The sequence below is a fragment of the Catharus ustulatus genome, chromosome 2, assembly GCF_009819885.2.
Source record: "Catharus ustulatus isolate bCatUst1 chromosome 2, bCatUst1.pri.v2, whole genome shotgun sequence".
Lineage (NCBI taxonomy): Eukaryota > Metazoa > Chordata > Aves > Passeriformes > Turdidae > Catharus > Catharus ustulatus.
The window spans coordinates 96,986,898-97,006,805 of record NC_046222.1 but is presented as its reverse complement, the minus strand read 5'-3'; the positions used below and the strand labels follow the sequence as shown (position 1 = coordinate 97,006,805).

At 41.0% G+C, this 19,908-nt stretch overlaps 1 protein-coding gene across 6 annotated transcripts in view; it reads right to left on the bottom strand.

Annotated features, from left to right (window-relative positions):
* LIMS1 (LIM zinc finger domain containing 1) overlaps positions 1-19,908 on the bottom strand; it is a 67,266-nt gene that overhangs the window by 10,369 nt on the left and 36,989 nt on the right. For 4 of the 6 annotated variants that reach the window (XM_033052579.2, XM_033052581.2, XM_033052580.2 and 1 more), the window contains exons 2-3: positions 5,887-6,046; positions 658-724 (exon numbers count right to left, since the gene is read on the bottom strand). In XM_033052579.2, the coding sequence (XP_032908470.1) occupies positions 658-724; positions 5,887-6,046 (227 nt within the window). Of the gene's footprint in view, positions 1-657; positions 725-5,886; positions 6,047-8,260; positions 8,526-19,908 lie in introns of those variants that run through there. The other 2 variants (XM_042779029.1, XM_033052583.2) reach the window with 2 other exon arrangements.

Below are 19,908 nucleotides of genomic sequence, written 5' to 3'. Positions count from 1 at the left end.
TCCAAGCAGTTTAGGGAATAGTCAAATAATGACTTCCCAGCTCTGGCCCAGCAAAATGTGTCACACACAGGGGAAAAAGAAAACATTTAAGTGCAGCAGATGCACAAGCATCTACATTAACAGTGGCAAATAAAAAGCAGCCCTCGCTATCATGTAGGATGAGATTAGACACTGAAGCCTGAAAGGTTTCAAAAAAATCAGCGGGGGCCCAGCTGACCATCACTTGATAATAACACTAGATAATGAATATTATCTGAGCTTCTGTGAAGTAGGACAGCCAGGTGGGCTACAAGAGTCAAAGCAGATGACAGTCTTGTTGCAGGGTTTCAGCTACATGAGAAGGGACACAAGGAGAAATGTCAGCACATAGAGACGTACAGATATAAATAATCAGGAGTCATGAATGGCATATACAATCAGGAGTTTATCAATAGTGTGTTCATTGGATCATTGGCTCAACAGCTAAATTACTTACTAAAAGAATGCAAATTTTATTTTTAAATCCTACTGGTTTATGACCTTTGGAAAAAGCCACTCCCCAGTTTCTCTGAAGCCTAGTTCATTCCCAGAGAACAGATAAAAGGGCAGCACATCTTCCCCCAGTGACACCCTCATTTGTGATCAGTGTGAAGTATTTCACCTTAAGTTAAAACTTACCACATTGATGGCAGCAAGGGGCAAAAAGCATTTGAAAATCATGTTCACAGTATTTCCTCCCTTCAAACTGCAAACAGAAAAAGATTTGATCTTTAGAGGGATGACGAACATGCACTTAACATAAATGCTGTAACAGCCTGGTGTGTTTTCAGACACAATTAGGTAGTAAAACATGAGGGGCTGAGCAAAAAAAACAGACCATGAGCTACATGTGCTAGGCATTACATCCACCCACCTTAATTCACCTACTAGTTAGCATGTAGTGTTAATAGCACACCATTTCTCCGGTACTGCTGAGAGTGTAAGGCATTTTCCGTCATCCATTTACATTACAAGAGATGTCTGAATTTTGACAGACTACTGAAACTGAAGCAACCAAGCACATTCTGAGCAGGAAATTAGCTAACAAACAGCCTTGGCCAGCAGGAGGGGAAAAGCATTCTTCCCAAACCTATTTGATGTCTTCCTCACTCTACATTTCCTGCCCGAATGACCCAGCATACCAGAGGAAGTACACATGGTGGAGGTTGGGTAGGAAGAACCCCCAGGGGTAATATTTGCAATTTACGGAGCAGTTCAGCCAAAACATGAAGGGAAATAAGCCTTTTCCTTCATGATGCTTATTTCATAGAACCATAAAATCATGTAGGTTGGGAAAGACTCTTAAGATAATCAAGTCCAAATATTAAGGAGAAAAGTTTTCTACATTGATCAAATAAAATTGATTTAAAGGGGTTTGAATTTTATCACAGCTTAGGTAAGTTCAGCTGCAGTTCAAGCTCTCATTGAAAAAAAAAACAACCCATATGGAATAAAAAGATTCAACAGCACTGCATTAATAGCTTAGCCAAAGAATATGTGCTGAAATGAAGGGAAATGTTTAGATACCTTCAGGCATCATTATTATTAGACAAAAATGCCAATGAGCATGTCAAAACAGGTAGACAATATCAGGTATGCTACAAAGTGTTTGGATTTGAATGTCTCAGTTTAAAGAGTAGAACAAGGAGGACAGTAGGAAACTTCACTCCTTCCTTTATACAGCCTAAGACAAAGCCAAGTGAATAGCATAAAATACTACCCACAAAGTAAGGTTTTGTGCATGGACAGAAAATACAGAATGTGTTTCAAGATTACGTGTTGTATAATAGGAATTACAAGGATCAAATACAATATAAATATAACAAATACTCTTGCAACTGGGAGGATGGGGGATCTAATAAAACATTTCACTAGGTATTTATGGTTAGAAAATTCCTGTGCCCAACCTGAATTGCGCCTATTAGGAACAGAAAGACATTAACTCAACACAGACTTTTTCAGAAGTCTCTGCCAGAAATTTATCAAGTGCTATTGCAGTGTAATACTCTAAAACAGATTACTTTTTAATTTCAGCTTTTTAAAAAATAGTAATTGAGAGGTACAGAGCTCTTACTTTCTCAAGGAGTAATGGAAATTATGGGTTCATTATGAATTGTGCTTGCTTCCTGCAGGACAAAATCTTTTCAAACTGAAAAAAAATTGAAAGCTTCCTGTTTTGTATAAACAGGTGGTCTAATAGGGGATGCTTAGGTTTGTATGGATTTCAAAGCCACCACATGTTGATCTGAACAGACCAAACAGGTTTTCTTCCCCTTAGTCTTGTTTATATTTTCAACCTCTCTGCTCCTTTGTGCTGCCCTTTGTGGATGACCCAGCAGTTATTATCAGAGAAAGCCTTGAGCTTCTGTAACAAATCTTAGAGTACATAGTTTAAAAGCATGGTCATTTCAATGCTGTATGCTGAAGGTCCATGAGGTAAATGGCTCTGCATAAAACATCTCACTGTGGAATAACCTCCAGCTTACCTGCATGTTTTTAGCTAATTTAAGTGGAAAGTCATGCACAAAAACTGAGACTTCAGAGATTGTTTCACTACGGCAGCTTTTGGTAAAAACCATTTTAACAACACTCGAGGTTCAACTGGAAAAGAAACAAACATGACCATCTGTTCTGCCATTAGTATAGGACTGTGCAGTGCTCCCTGTAGAGAAACTCTACAATAGCAGCTCTAGGGAATACACACCTTCCAGGTGGTAGAGTAGAAGCAGACCAGAATTGCTACTACTTGACACCTAACAGCAAAGAACAGAGTTTGGTAACTCTACTGGAATGTGCTTGAGCTAATTTTTGTTTAGATTGAGTGCATAAAAAACCTGCAAAAATGATGTTCCTGAACAAACTGGAACACAAATCAAATATACCATACCCAGAGTTTCTGTGCAACATTAGGCACAACTCCAAACCTTTCTAACACAGGCTCAAGAGAACATCCACAAAACCCCTGCCATGCTGTGCAGACTCTAAGCAGTGGATGGGCACCACTTGTGCCAGACCACACGAGCTGTGCTGATTGGAGTGCCTGCAGGGCAGCACAGAGATTAAGTCCTGCAGCACAGGAGACCTGAGCAGTTGCACCCCCACCCATGGAGCACAGTGTGAAAGCTTATCATGGCAGTGTTTGACGGCAAGTGTGATAAGCAGCTTAATGACTAACTGGGGGAACCCTGCAAGGCTTGCAATAGGCAGGGGAACAATATTTGTCTTCCTAATTGCTAAGAGCTGGAAATAATTTCCAAGAAATACTAGCTTAGCTAAACCAGGCACAGAATAAACACAAGTTCATGCTGGGCAATCAACAATGCCTGCATTTACCCACGGGAACCTACTCAGAAAAACACATTACCTTGGCCACAACTCCAAACACATCCATCTTCTCAAACACTGCATTAAGCCAGTCTGAGGAAGATGTCTGTTCTGCCCATCTTCTCCAGTCACTGTTTTTCTTGACAGTGATACAGATTATCTCAAGCATCTGAGCACTGTCAGCCACTCCTGAGCACTCACAAACCTAAGCCCATCTTCTACCTGCTCAGGGCTTTCTTTCCTCTCACAGAATCACAGTGTTGGAGGAGGGGTCATCTGGTCCAACCTCCCTGCTCAAGCAAGGTCATCCTAGAACACATTGCACAGAATTGCATCCAGACGATTCTTGAGTATCTCCAGTGAGGGAGGCTTCACAACTTCTTTGGACAACCTGAAAAGAAGCTCTTCCCCATTTCCAGGGGGAACTTCCTGTGCATCAGTTTCTGCCCATCGCCTCTTGTCCTATTGCTTGGCACCACCAAGCAGAGCCTGGCTCCCTCCTCTGACAGATAATCCTCCTCCCTCCCTTCAGATAATTATATACATTGATGAGGTCCCCTCTCAGTCATCTCTTCTTGAGTCTGAAGAGGCTCAGCTCCCTCAGCCTAGACAACATAATTTTAGCTCTGTAATAATTGTGGCAAGAAGTGTCTATTCTAACTGAAAATTTCCACTTTCTATGTAACATTTCTCAGGCTACCCAGCTTGAAAAAAAAACCCTAGGAATATTACCCAAAATATCTTTAGCACAGTGTTATTTTCATTCCTGGGACAATCTACTGTCACACACTTCTGACTTACTGTCTTTGAGAGCAGCATGTTTCAGTAAGAGAGTGCTCAAAGATCAATCATCCTGAATATGAATGTTAACAAGGTAGCAGTAGGAAGCAAAATGCCTACATACAGTGTATTGAAGAACCATTAGGATACTGCCTCTGAGATTCAGGTATGGCCACCCATGAGCAAGAGAGATTGTAACATTCCTGAACTAGGTCCAAAAGTACTACTTTCTTTCTACTGCAGTCTCCTCTAGAAGATATAGGCTGCCTAGAGCACAATTTCCCAAACTTTTATCTTTTAAGGACCATTCAGCTTTCTGAAAGAGGTCCCTGGAATGTCTCATTGTTTTTTGAGTCAGAAAACGAATGAATAAAGTATTCATTATTTAGAGAAAATACATTTTATTGGTTTAAGACAACTTTATTAACATAATTACAAATATAGTTATTTTAGTTTTGAAATGTTCATATCACTTTACATTTGTCTCAGGTCTTAACATGCCAGGATGGACTCTTTACAGAGTCAGCTCGGTATATATTAACAATTGTAATGCAACTTGTTAAGTATCTGGGGGTGTTCTTTTGTTTCTGTTAATTAATTCTGCCTTGCAGCTCACCTTTTGATGTCTTACGGAACATTAGAGGCTGATTTACTACAATTTGTGTAACACTATCCCTAGAGCTTTTGATCCTCAAACAAGGTGAGAAGAAGCAAATCTCCAGGAATCCCCTTAGCCAGTCTCTTTTGCAATCCACACTCCTCCCTCAGCCTCTCCTCATCACCAGATAACATGGATCTGTAAAATCAGAAATGCTTCTATGGAAGATAAACTATTGTGCTCTTGCCAAAGGATGACACCTGTATGTGAGAGCACAGAATTGTTCCTTTTACACTCTGTTCATTTTCCTTTTCAGATCATCATATGACACAAATCTTGTAACTGCTACCCTAAAATGAACTGTAAGCTACTCGAGCAGGGCCTTATCTCTCTGACAGTAATTCCCTGTCTCATACTATCTATTATTCCCTATACCAATCACTTCATATTTTATGAACCAATCTAGAGCTTTCACTGAAGTCACTTTGTGCTGAGCCACATTCTGAATTCCCATGATAGGGGAATGTAAAAGAAAACAAAACCTATACCGAAATACCCTCCCAAGCTAAGGCAAATCAAGCCAGAGCTGAGAAATATGAACAGGATCAGGTTTTAACCCCTGAAAGTGTGTTAAGAACTGATAATTTCAAATGCTCTAGACTGTTAAACTTAAGAGTTGATATTACACTGGCCCTGTCTGGTTTAGATCACAGTGTGCTCACATACAGATGGATCTTTTCCACTGCCAAGCTGGACTCACTGAACTCAGCAATAAACTTCCTATGGACCACTGGGATGCCGGGATTTCCCTCTATATGACTTTCTTCCCTAAGCAGTATATTTCTCTGTGTTTCTGGTATGATACATCACATTCACAAATTTCAGGAAAAAAATTTGCACTGAGAAAACATGTCCAGCAGTTTTTCTCTCAGTGCTGATAACATCACAGTCCACATTTCAGGAACATTATATACATTGATATCTGTGCCAAATTAGCACAGAAATGCTCCTGTTTTTTTTTCTCCCTTTACTGGGCATACTCTTTCAGAGCCCAGATCTTCCCATGGGACTTTCTAGGCTATCCACCTGCCCGTAGTTACTTCTGCTATGGGAATGAAGGTTCAAGAGGGGGTATGGGAACAGGAGGGGTCCTCTGTCCCGCTCACCTCGTAGAAGAGCCCTTCGGGGAACTGCTGGAAGCACTGGGCGCAGACGAAGCACTGCTCGTGGTACAGCTCACCATTGCTGTTGACAATTTTCTCGGCAGGAGCAAAGCCCCCCCTGCAGCGCTCGCAGATGGCGTTTGCAAGCGCGTTCGCCATGTTGCTGTCATTCAAAAAAAGAAAAAAAAATAGAAAATTAACCTAAATAGACAATAGCACTTGTGGGTCTTTCCCCCCCCCCCAATATACTAGCCCAAACTGCATCAACCAAATGCTAAGCTGCTCAACACAAGTTTCTCAAAGAACTTCATGGCTTGCAGCACCTCCTCAGAAATAAAACTATCACTTCTCCCTGCTCCTTAATCTTTTTGAAACAAAATCCCTGCGATGCACTCTAATTAATTAAAAACCCCAAACAGAAACCTTGTCCCTACAGACACATTTATAGGCTTTTTATTATGAAAAAGGCAATTCAAAGTACTATAAAATTATGAAATACATTAAAATTATTGAAAACAAGGGCAAATATTAATGATGGAGGACTGGCATCACACAGGAAAACATAAATGATTTATTGTAAACCAATCCCTAATTCTAATATCTATATCTATATCTATATCTATATCTATATCTATATCTATATCTATATCTATATCTATATAATAGCCAGGATATAGTCTGGCAGATATGAATGAAAAACATAGTAGTTAAATAATTATCCTTTATACGAGCTCTGCATTGCTTGAAGCCATTTTACAAATTGAGTTTGAAGTCATGGGATTTTTGATTGGTTTGTTAGGGTTTATCTCAGGGAGCTCAGCTCATCATGGGCCATCACAGCCCACTCCAGGGCCAAGGGGGAGGGTGCAAATGCTCTGGCTGCCCCACCGTGACCCACACACAGCCAATACAAGCTGGAAAACCCATGCCAGGGATGCAAAGAAATACTGAAGCAGCAACTTTGCTTGCTTCTCAAAGGGTAGGACCAAAAAATGGCAGTGCTGTAGCTGTCCACATCTGCAGAAGACAGCACAGCTGTTTTTCAGTTAATTAAGGCCAGAAAAAGGCTCTTTTGATTTTTCCTTTGCAAACATTTTGTCACTCATATCTAGACTCTCAAAGCTCTGCCTTTCAGGATCACCCCTCTGCCCTAATACCATGTGGTAGCAGAGAACAAACATAGGGCACTGGTCTAGTTTCATTACAATCTGATGTCAGCTGGCAAAACCACTGACTCAAATTGTATCTGGAAGGTTATCAGACAACATCATTCGAAACACATGCGCATGCATGTACGCATTTTGACAGAGCTATCATGATGTGCCTGTAAGTGCAGAGCCTGCAATCATTTGCAAGATGCCCAGCCTTCCTTCTTATGTCTTTAAGGGGATAAAACCTCTGGGCTCCCACCATCTTCAACAGGAATTGAATTCTCTCCTTGCACACCATCCAAGGGAGCAAGCAAACACCTAGCACGTGGTTCAAATGGAATGTGTTTTATCTATTTCTTCCACTGTCTCACAGAAGAGCCCTACACAAGGTCACATCTGACATGTTATTATTAGCTGGCACTTTTTTTAATCTCTCTCTTGATCTTTGCAGATAAGGAAAATGTTAGCTGAAATACAAATATCCACTGCCCTCACAGTGAAATGAGTGGGCAAATTTCACATGAAGGTCAGATGCAGGATGGCCTAACCCATATATTAAAAAGAGACCTATGGACAAACTGCAGTGATTATGCACATAAACTGTGATCAACTATAAAGCTCACCAATGGTCTTCATGGACTGTGTATGCTTTCTGTGGGGCAAAACCTCAGTCAGTTTCCCCATCCTCCTTATCAATCTAAATTAAGAATAACCACAAGAGAAACTGGGATCTTACATCATCACTGCTTGAGAATTAAGGATGTTAAACACTGCTGTACATAAAGTATAATCCAAGCAAGAACATGAAACAAAGTTCAAAATAAAAACAGTATCCCTCTTCAGAAAAAAGTGCTTCACTTTGAAACACATCATATATGTAAAACCAGGGAAGTATGTAAGACTTCTGCATTAATGAAGCAGTTTATCCATTTGCCCAGAATAACCGGCAAACAACCTGAAGGCAGCGACTATTTTACAAATTCCAACACTATTTTTACTGCTGATAAAAATTTCTGACACAATTAATGATGAAATTTAAAGTAACAATTCAAATTTTAGTTGACAGTTACAACTGGCAATGTTTCAAGCAGAACAGTGGCAAAGGTTGGATGAGAGAACAGCTTGCACAGCCTGAGCCTCAGATCTCAGATAATAAAACACATTATGTACAATACACCAGTAACGTCACTGCAGTTACACCCCAAAGCTGAACAGAATGAACTTACAATCTTGCATAAAAGTCACAAAACTCTTTGTAGAGTTTTATTTCACTGTGCCTACGTTGCAATTTTGACACTGGTTTCTCGTCTTCATTTCCTGCAGAGTTGTGAGCATCAGGAGCGACCTTGTACACAACCTCTTCATCCTCTGGGATGGGGTACGGCTGAGCTCTGCGCTGGAAATCCATCTTGCTCTGATTGCTTTCCTGGGTGTATATATTCTATGCTTATACTGCAGAGAAGCTGTAGGCAAAGTCTGCAAAACAATGTGCTGGACTTCCCCTTGTTCCCAGCGAAGTGATTTACTTTCACAGCTCCGTGTCATGTAGCTGGAGCTACTCAGCGCCCTGCTAGAGCTTCAAGTTAAAAGTTCAGTGGTGGAGCTGTGAGCCTGTCACGCTGAGATTTAGTGAGGCTGGCTGTGCACAGAGAAGAACACTCCCCTGCCAGGCCCTCATGTAAACTCGGATGCTGGAAAGGGTCTTTTCTGCTGGCTGCCGACAGAAGCTGCCCAGGAGAGCTGTGGTGTGAGTAACCTATGTGAGCAAATAAATTCATCACCAAACTTTCCTGCTGCTTCTTTCTGCTGAGGGGTGTGGAGGCAGAGTCTAACAATATTTTATCATGGACAAACCAGCAGTGGAAAGAAAGCAGGAAGAGAAGATTCCTGTCTCCAGGTAAATATTGCTTTAATGCTGTAGTACATTAATTACATTGTAAAAATGGCATTTAGTGCTCGACTTCTGTCTTCTAAGTCATATGTGTTGAATTTATCTACAGGTGCTTTTCCTCTTGTCAGTACTTCAGATGAGGAGTAGGTACAGGCAGATAGTTTGATTTCTATTGTTTTCCTCAGGCCATTAACAAAACTGACAGGCATGCCATAATGGACAATATAAGAAGGAGGAAAAACAAAACTTTATTTCCAGTGATGTGCTGCATTTAGAACAACTATCCAATGTATGAACACTAATTGAAGTAAGATTTGCAGTTAATAATTACACTTCTTCAAGCTTTCCCTATTTGAAGCACAGTGTTGTGCAGATGTGGGATACTCAGCTTCCTGCACTTTCTAACTGCAGAAAAGGAGGCTTTTGGGAAGCCCTCCTGAGTAACTAACTTTTGTGTTGAAGTGTCTCAGCCTTACTAGCAATCAGTTGAACTGCAGAACTGCATGCACTTTGTGCTCATGACACACAGCACACTGGTAGCTGAAGAATGCTAGTCTGTGAATGGGCATGAGGAAGCAGAGAATGACAAGGAGATGAGTATAACAGGAGCAAATAGAGAAACTACAACTAGAGGATCAGAGAATCATAGAATCATGTAGGTTGGAAAAGACCTCAAGATCACCAAGTCCAACCATTAAATAATATTGCTACATTTGCCACTGAATCATGTCCCCAAGAGCCACATCTACACATCTTTTAAGTACCTCCTGGTAACTCTAACACTTCCCTGGGCACTCTGTTCCAGTGTTTGACATTGCCATGAAAGAAATTTGTCCTGGTCTCCAATCTAAACCTCCCCTGGCACAACTTGAGGCCATTTCCTCTTGTACTGTCACAGGATATGACAGAAGGTCCAGTCAAGGCTACAATTTCTTAATATACCTGCACCTTTCCTAGGACCTTCCTACAGAGGGTCTGGATGGTGATGGTTTTTGACCATATCTCTCAGCACCAGCTAAGACAGCTTGCTCAGCAAGCGTACAGCAGCCCACACACCACTCTCCATGCAGGCCTGAGCCTGCATGCAGCCACCTTCCTGCAGCTCAGCCAACACAGTCCTACACTGCTGCTTCTGCTGACAAATTTGTGGAATGGGTTTGGTCAGTGCTTTTCCTTCACTTCCCCTCAACAAGGAGCAACCCCTTAGGCAAGCTATTTCCTGGCGTAGGTGAGACCCAGGCAGCATGACCCTGCTTATTTGCCTGTCTGTAGGTGTGATTATTCACCCTATGCCAGAGCTACCAGGAGTCACAAGCTCTAACAGGCTAAAGGAGGCTGCACCCTCACCACAGACATAGCCTGGCATGAGCCAGGCTCAAGCCCTATTTTTATCTGGCATGGGGCAAGCTCCAGATGAAGCAATGCTCAGGTTGTAGCCTTAGGCCACAAAGATCTTGCCAGAGCACTGCTGCAGTCTTGGAACAAAAGGTTCCTAAATTCTCTGGAGCATGAGTGATGAAAATGAGCAGTGTCTGCTAACAGACACGCAGGTATAGTGATGCCAGTTCTTCATCTTGCTTCCCAACACTTTCTGCACAGGTCAGTGCTGAGCTTCTGTGGGTATAAAAAACTTCAGTAAGACTGACTGCAGTGTACTAAAAATGCTGATTCATCCAGAATTAGTGCAGGTTCATGAAGCCACTAAGATAAGAAGCAGCAAGTCAGCCTATCTCTTCCTCTTATCACTATTTTCTCAACAATTTCCCAACTCTTTTCCTATATTTTGTCCCAGATCACAGACAATTCTCCTGGGGAGATGCTGCTGCAAATCAAAAGTGTCCTGTAGAGTCTTTTTCCTGGTGTACTACTACAATTCTTGCAGTAACCTGAAATCCACAGGTGACCAATGTGGCTGGAAGCCACTTCTGCTGCCTCATGTCCTCTTTGGTCAACAAGAAAACATTTGCTTGCTACTGTGCAATCTTCTACATGGCTGTAGCAAAGCAAGTAGTACAGCAAGTTAGTAATGCAAGATGTCCATTCAAAAAGCCTGGATTTATCTTCCTAGTTTTTGTCAAGAAGTCGTTCAAAGTAATAGTACTTCATATGTGCAATAAGTAGAAGCTGCCCAGCTCTCCCGTCATATTACCACTGCTGCTGGAAGAATGACTCTCAATTTTTTTCATTAAGCAAGAAAGGAGCTTGACAGGAGTTTAAAAATGGTGTTTGTGCTACTGAAGCAAAATACAGTTTCTACTATGAAGGTCCGGTAATCCACATATCCAGAGCAGCTGGCCATCTTTCTCTTTCCTGGCATTTTACAGGAGGCATGCTGCCAAGATCTGAAATACATTGTTAAAAATACACTGCATTTTCATTAGGGAATTCTAGGTTACTCTGAGGTGAAGCTGTCCCCATAGGGAGTGAGAAGCATGTAAGAGGTTGTTTTGCAGCAGCAGCAGCTTCCCAAGGGCATTCCCTGGGATATGGGACAAAACTTACCAGCCTGTTGTTAAAGATGCAGTGTTAGAGAGAGAGAAAAGGGAGTTGAGTGTTCAACTAGAAAAGGTAGATATGAAAGAAAAAGCCTTCTCTTGGCACACTGAGGATCTTATCAGAAGCCAAAACTGATGGTGGGGAAGGTGCTGAAGGAAATGGTAGAAGAGGGAGGGAGAAGCGTTCCACTGTGGTTACCAGAAGGGCTTTGGTAAACAATAGCAAAAATAGGCGCATTGCCTAATCCCTGCTGAAGGACGACTGCCGCCTCACTCCACGCTGCTGTCTCTGGCCAGCTTTCCAACCCGGCTGCCCATGCCGGCGGCTGCCAGGGACACGCAGGGACTCTTACAGAGACGGCTCGGTGGCCAGCCAAGCCCGCTGAGCATTTCACTCCGTGCCACAAATAGCCGTGTGCGGAGCAGTCACGGCTCCAAACAAGGTGCTTGGCAAAGGCAGCTGCTGCTTGGCAACCTGTTTGTGCCACCGAGACATGACCACTGCCCCGTCGGCACGGTCCGGAGCCCGAATGGCTCATGGGGACAGGCGGGGGGATGAGTGAGCACAGTGCCTCCCCCATAGGCACGTGTGGTTTCATTTCAATGATGTATTAACTGACACTCTCATGCAAAATACAGAACAATCTAGAGCAGAAGTTTGGCTGCAAAAGATGCGTGGGCTTGCAGTGCCCTGCTCTGATTTCTGCACCAATATTTAAAAGCGTAAGTTGACCTTTTGGGGGTTTTTAATTGAAATTCAAAACACTCTTGGGTTCTGGTTGCTGCAGTTGTTTATCTCTTAAGCAATAAAATACTTTCTGTGTTAAGCTGGTCTCCTAAGGCAGTTTGAAAGAAGGTATGAATCTTTTATATAATTCAAATGCACATTACAGGTAGGATTTTCACATGTGCTCAGCACTGTTCTAACTACTCTTTCTATTAAAAATGATGGAAAACCATCCTGAAATCACTGCAGTAAAAATCAGGTGAATTCTGAGTGCTCCTGAAAGTTTCATTCTTTAGTCTTCACCTCATAATTAAGCTTATGTGGTGGGAGTTTAAACAGGGCAAACAAAAAGGCAATTCTAGTTGTTTCATATCCTTCAGTATAAATTTATTCTAGTATAAACATGTCCAAAAAATGCTTTGGTCTCTGCAAACAGAGAAACTTCACATTCCATCTCTCCATAAGGAAGTAAATATAACTGGAATAGACAGGTAAGCAGCAGCTTCCCACACTAAGTTTATCAGTAATTCAGGCACAGTGAAATATCAGCCTCTGACAGAATTTGTAGAAAGGGAGAGAAATACGCAACTACAGCATTTTCCTGTTATAAGTAATATTTCAGCAAAGTTTGTGTTTCCTTCCTGATGGTTACAAGTATTACCAAATGAAGCCACACTCCATGTAAACCAAGTAATGACTTCTGTGTACAGATATTTGATACTCTTTAAAAAACATTCATCTCTTCCTCCCCTGCTACTGTGTTTTTAAATCCTGTGCAGACAGGGAAAAAAAAAACAAACACAGTATCATATATGAGAAGCTCATGAACTCCAATAATTTTGTGTTCCATGAGACATAGCATACTATAGATTATTTCTGAAATTTGCCTCCTGTGTAGTCGACTACATGCCTACTTCATTATGGTATCCAAATTCTGTATCCAAATTCCTCCAACTCTATACATTTTAAGGATGCATTTGCACTGATGCACTTCATATAACATTTACAGCCTTATTTCATATAACATTTACAGCCTCATTTCCAATTCAAGAATAATAAAAAAGGTCAGCCACTCAATACTAGGGGTTGCACACTGAATGTCCCTGAGACACTCACTGTGAAAAGAACCATCTCCCAAACCCTAAGAGAGAAGACCAGGTCCATCAACCTCCAAAAAAGTGACAGGACAAGGAGAAACAACCTCAAGTCACATCAAGGGAGGTATAGATTGGACTTTTTTTTTTTTTCCATGCAAAGGGGTATCAAGCATTGCAACAGGCTGCTCAGGGAAGTGGTGGAGTCAACATCACATGAAACTATTTAAAAGATACCTAGATGTGGCAACTGAAGACATAGTTTAGAGGTGGACCTGGCAGTGCTGGGTTATTGGTTGGACTTGATAACCTTAAGAGGTTGTTACAACCTAAATGATTCTATGATTCTAAAAATGATACAGTAACATATTTCTCTTTAGGGTAATGGTTTCCTAGCACCAACAGTTTGTGTTATCTGTCACCGACATCCACCAAAAATCCTCCACTGAATCCTCAGCATAACGGCAAATGCCAGCCTTTGATTCTGCCTGAGTCATCTGCCTGTGCTATGTGGAACCAATGTTTTGACAAGCTGAACACCATGACCTGAGCAGTTCATCCAGTAGCTATAATTATTACTATGACTCAACATAACACCCCAGCAATCAGGAGAGATTTCCAGTACATCCATACAGCTCCTTGTAGGGCAGAGAGAACTGCAACACCAGGCTTCCCAGCCCACAGCCACATCCTTATTATAGTCACATCTCCACTGGAGACACCATGCTGAGGACAGACCTTCAGCTTTAGCATCTTGCATGTCACACACATCTTTTACTATTACTTTATTACTGTTAATCTACACTTTTGGCAACATAATCTCTTCTCACCTTCATTAGTTTGAGCTTCTATATGACAAAGTGCAAAGTTTTTCACTGCCTGAATTAATTAATTTTGAGCAGAAGTATACAATGTGTTAGAGAAAACATCTCAGCTGTTCCTCTTATCTCACAAATATATCAAATTGTAACTATTACTCACTCCAGGTTTTGTTTTCACATTTTTCTCTTCCTACATTCACTACAGCATCACCAGGCTTTAAAACCTGCAGAGGATGGCAGACAGCTAAGCCATCTGCAGTTAATACTGCAGCATGAAATAACAGACCTAATATTAAATTGCCAAGAGAACAACCAGAAGCAGTTTACATTCCTAAGACTCAAGAATGAGTAATGCGTCAACAAATAACGCTAACACAAAACAGCATTTTGACTTCATTATGACAGTTGTAACATTTAGAGTAAAGCAAACTAAAGGTCTTCACCTTGTACTTTATATTTATTAGCTATTCAATGCTAGTAGCACACCTGTCAAGTAAACATGACCAAATTTCAGCAGCAGTTTGTGCAAAGTACAACTTCCATGCATTTTTCTAGCAGAAGGTTTGGCAAGGTTTTTTTACACCTTTTTGCCCTCTTTTTTGTTGTTTTTGTTTTTTGTTTTTTTTTTTAATGTATGGTTTCTGTCCCATCACCTGACTAATCCTCAATGAGTAAGGCAGTAGTGGACAGTTACAGTATCTATTGTAACACTTATGAGGGAAGAAGGTATAGAAGTTACCCCTCACAAGAATATACTGCTGGGATCATCCAAAAGAACAGTGGGATTTTTTGCTTGACAGAACAGAAGCAAAGGAAAGGGAAGATGACAGGGGTTTGTGTCTTCAATCACCGAGGTTCCTGCCAAGCCTCCTTGTGCTTTGCTACACACCCTGGTGTAAAACGAGGAGTAGCTTCAGAAAGCATTTTAGAAAGCATTTGAGTTTAAAACTACACAATTACTTGCACATTTCAGGCCAAATTAAAAACTTGCAATTTGGTAGCTCATGGAGTTATCCCATTCTGAAGCTGCACTGCTACAATGTCCTTTAAAAAAGGATATACATTAGGACCAGCTTTGCAATGTATCAGAAATATAGGGTATGCTTCACTTCAGTTTCTGAAGTCAGTGAGAGGAAATGTACAAAACAAAAACTGAAAAGCCAAATATTGTGCAGGACAAATAACTTTCAATGCAAACTTCCTGTACTGGAACAAGGGGACCAGCCAGGGCAGTTTTGAGGCATGACTCTAAGTGGGAGTCCAATCGTTGCATAGAAACAGAGTTCAAAAGGCAGACTCACCTCGGGATCAAGAACTTTATGATCTACGAAGAGTGTGGCATGCATGGATTTCATACGCTAGGAAAGACAAACATCATTTCACATTTGCTCTACCTTTGCCCACTCATTCCTTGAATGTTTTGAATCTTTAATTTAAAAAAGCACAAGTTAAGAAATGCTGCCAGGTATTGCTATCTGCATCTGCCAGTATGTTACTTCCTTTGAGGCTAATAGTAAAAATTTTTTAATCCATTTTTTTTCGAGTTCTATTATGGCCATTAGGGTAGCCAGAAACAGCAGAAGAGCTACAAGGAAATATGTCACAAAGTCAGAAACCAAATTTCTTTTGCTGGACAAAAGGCTTCAAAAGATCAGAAAGGTTCATCTATAAATATCACAGAATGACTTAAAATCTGCTGGCAAAATTGAGCAGTGCCATCAACAAACACTGCTCACAGAACATTATATATGAAGTCATCATTTCAGAATTCTACCAGCAACTATCTGAAATGAGAATTTCTACAAAGCTGGAAGATACAAAGATGAAAACTGAACAATGGCAGCCTAAAGCTGCTATGACAAATCAAGCAAGGAAAAAAACCCCACACAACTATGTATACTATGCCATCAGAGAGCCACTGAGTGACTTAATAAATCCCCTGAGACTGCCGGGGTTGCAAGGCAAGACCAGAGGAGTTAACTGAAGGAAAAAAATCTGAGTGTCAGAGACTTTGCAGGAAGTCCCTGAGCCACAGCTGGTGGCAAGCTGGGGTTACTACCAAGGGCAATCCCGTAAAAGGCTCACTCTTTCCTTCTACCTCCCTCCGCAGGCATCAGCCTTTGGCCATCCTCAGAAGCAGCATATTTGGCAAGCTGTTCCCATGCCTGGAGAGCATCATGTAAAAGGCTCGTGGTGCTCTCGAGGACACTGTGTCAGTTAGCTTCAGGCTTCCTAGAGCACCTCAGACACCTCAGGAAAATGAAATAAAAACTATAAAGAAAGGAAATCCAAACTTACAATCCAATATTTAAATTTTTCTTTCAGATACCTGCAAGTCAGTAACTTTTATTAAGTGGTAACATTGGCATAATTTAGTTTTTCTCTTCTGTATGTAAATTCATTTCTGTGTGACAGACTGCATTCAAAGGACAGTTTAATTATAATGAAGAATAATAGGCCATCACAGTACATTTTTTTTAGAGAACACCTCTGATTAGGTATTATCAGGACACACAAAAACAATAGCAAAAGAAAATAAATGTACAATTTACCTTTAGTCAGCTAATTCTGCAAGTAAGAGCAGTGAAAATCCTAATTGCTATAATTAAAATCTTAATTGAAGCTTAGATGTTTACTCATATCATAGATTTAGGAGGAAAAGCAGTTACTGCCCTGGTTGATGTTACACAAGCAGCAATCTCCGGTCATTTGGAGTCATGAGAGGTGATAGTCCGGGTGAGCAAGTCAAACAAAATCGCTTAGTTGCTATGCAATGTAGGACACAAGGGGTGAGAGAGAAGGCAAGCAAAAAAGGGTGTGCTCTTCAGGAGTTATTTTAACCCCTAGAGCAATGAAAAGTACAGCACAAATGAATAGTAAAGCCTCTAGTCATGTGGATACCTCAAACTAAGGTGCAGTGCAAATTCTAGGTATCCCAATATTTAAATCTAACCATGAACCATATTTTTGCTGGCTGTAAGTTACTCTAATTAACAGTACCAATTCAGTGTTACATTTACATGGACAAATCCCTTCTTCAATTAGAGCAGCTGGCAGGCAAGCTGACGTGTTTCTTAGTTCAGAGCTCCCAAACACCTGATTCACATGAGTATTTGTAGCACCCAGCTCTCCACTATTCTAGCAGAGTTATTAAAGAGAAGCACAATTTTTTTTGTCTTAGCACTTCTTTTAAAGTTTTGCCTGGTTTAATAGGTAATCCCTTTTATAATCAATGTATGGAAAAATTACTGCTTTACCTGCTGACACTGGCAGGGTGAGCAAGTTAAACAACTCTCACAGAAAGCAGCCATATAAATGTTAACATTGGTGATGCTATAAAGAAACATTACCAGGAGAAATCAAATTTAAGTAAGCTTCCAGGTGCAGACAGATCTTTTATTTTCACCTTAACCTGCTTTCAGTACCCTAAAAAGCATCTGAAGGCTCAACAGGTCGCTGGTCTCCCAGACAGTCCCTGACCATCATTTTGATTCCTTCTTCCTAGGAAGAGCAGGTTTTCAGAGCTGATGTATGGATGGAAACAGCTACTACACATGTGCTTTTGATGGCAGGTGAAGGAGATTTGTGACCTTGCACAACTCCCAAATGCTGTATCTCATAAAGAAAGGGAGACAGCCCTACCATGTTGCCGATGGGGGGATTTTTATTGATTTATTTTTACACTCACCTACAAGCCTTGCTGTGCATAGCCTACCCTCAAAGCTCAATGGGACCTAACAAGGTGCTTATGCCTCCTGTTTCATCTGTAAGGAAGTCTTTTTGTTCGAAATTTTGGGGCACATCCACATGCCTTCCAGCCTGGAGTCAATGTGCAGAGGCAGGCAGGAGCCTGAACAGATCCAGCAGAAGATTGCCTGCACCTACTCACACCCATCAGCTTCAGCAGCAGAGACCAAAGGGAATGTAGATACTTTAAAACTATTAATATGGAAAACATCTACAGTGCTTTCTGCACAGAACAGAGCAGTGAGCTACAAGTGACTGACAGCCACTGATGGAAGCTCATCAATGGTTATTTATTGTAAATGCTGAAATTTACTGTTCGGTAAAAACTTGAGACTAACCTCTTCAAAAGTTGTTTACATTTTTAATGGCATTTGAATGCATATGACCTTAGAAAAGAAAGCTACAGATAGTAGCTAAAAATGATCAAATTAATTTTTAAGTGCAATTGCCTAAAAACCCCCAAAGATAATTGCCTCTGCTTTTGCCAGTACTTAGCCTTGACAATTAATAATATCAATTCTTTCAGAGGAATCATTCTGTTTTTACAAAAACCCATGGGATGAGAAGGGGAAAGAGCAAAAATAGCAAGCATATTGCTATTGCTAAGTGACTCCTAATGATTAATCATAAATATATGTGTACAATTTCCTTTGCATCCTGTTTGCTGCAAAAAGCAAGAAAGAACAGATCAGCATACAGTCAGAAATTTTTACATGCTGTTTCTAAAGGCAAAGGAAGACAAGACCTACAGGAGATGTCATATTTTTTCCACTAAATCAATACAGCTGAAAAAGAAAAGTCTTCAGAACAGTATCTTCTGAAAAGCAGATTTTTCAGGTTGCATTTAGTTCAAGGATGGCTGTATCTGTTGCACAAAGGAGAGAGATGAAGGTGGGTGCTTGGCATCCTCCTGCATTTTGAACTCTGCACCCAGGGAACATCCTGTATAATTTAGGTTTATGGTGAGTCTACTCAAACAGACGAAGAGAGGTCTGCATTCAGCACTCCGACCTCATCGGAGGTCTAAACCAAGTACATTTTTGTACTGTGCAAGTTCAAGAAAAGTATGAGCTATCCAGACCATCTTTCACATGGCACAGGCAGGCTGCAGCTCCCTAAAAAGTAAAGCACCGGTTGCATCTCTAGCAGCAGATTAAAAGGCTGCCAGAGAGGTCATGGGGTTTGCTAAGTGATGCAGGGAGTGAGACAGAAAGAGAAGCCAAATTTCCCATCCCCACCAATGTGCTGTGCTATCAGGAGAAATTAAATGTGACATATTATATGACAAACACATGTTCTGGTACACATTTTGGGGTTTCAGTACATTGTTTCACAGCGCCCTGTTTATTAGTAATCTCACCCATTATAAGTACAAATGACACTGACATTCCCAGGAAAGAAAAAAGGCAGAATTTTGGCACCAAGCCCTGCTGAGCTGCTTTGTAATGCCAACACTTGGCTTTGTCTCAGCTGCAGTTTGCAGGTACACAGTTCTGTGTCCTACCAAGAACATCTGGCTCCTGCTGTGATAGCTGGACCCAGTAGCTGAAATTAAAGGTTTTAAATGCAGAAGTTCTCAAAGGGTGACCTGGGGACACTGGCATCTTGAGTACATCTTGGCTCAGGATTAGAAGAACACTACCTGAACTGAGAAAGCAAGTTTCAGTGAACTGTTGCTTGCGGGCTGATATTACTTAACACATCTGGATTAATATGTATGTAAAACAAAATACAAAGGCACTAGAACAAAGAACTGTAGAGAGATACTATGGGAGGGCACTGAAAAGCCACGGATGGCAAGATATATTTAGCAGACATAAAAGAAACCTCTTGTCTTTCTTGTGGACTCTAGATACTCTGAAAGTATTTGCTAAGGACAGGCATCTAAGGGGCACTGTGAGAATATACGGAAAAAAACTAGAGCTTTCCATTTTTAGAAAACTAATGAGCTTTTCCTCTTTGTTTCCAATTGATCTTTGCCCTGTTGATATGACATAATTCTGTATTTATATTGCCATAGTCTTTTGTCATGGAGAATGCAGTAAAAATTACAAATAAGCCTGCCTTGCAAAACACTGAAATATCACAATATGGGATAG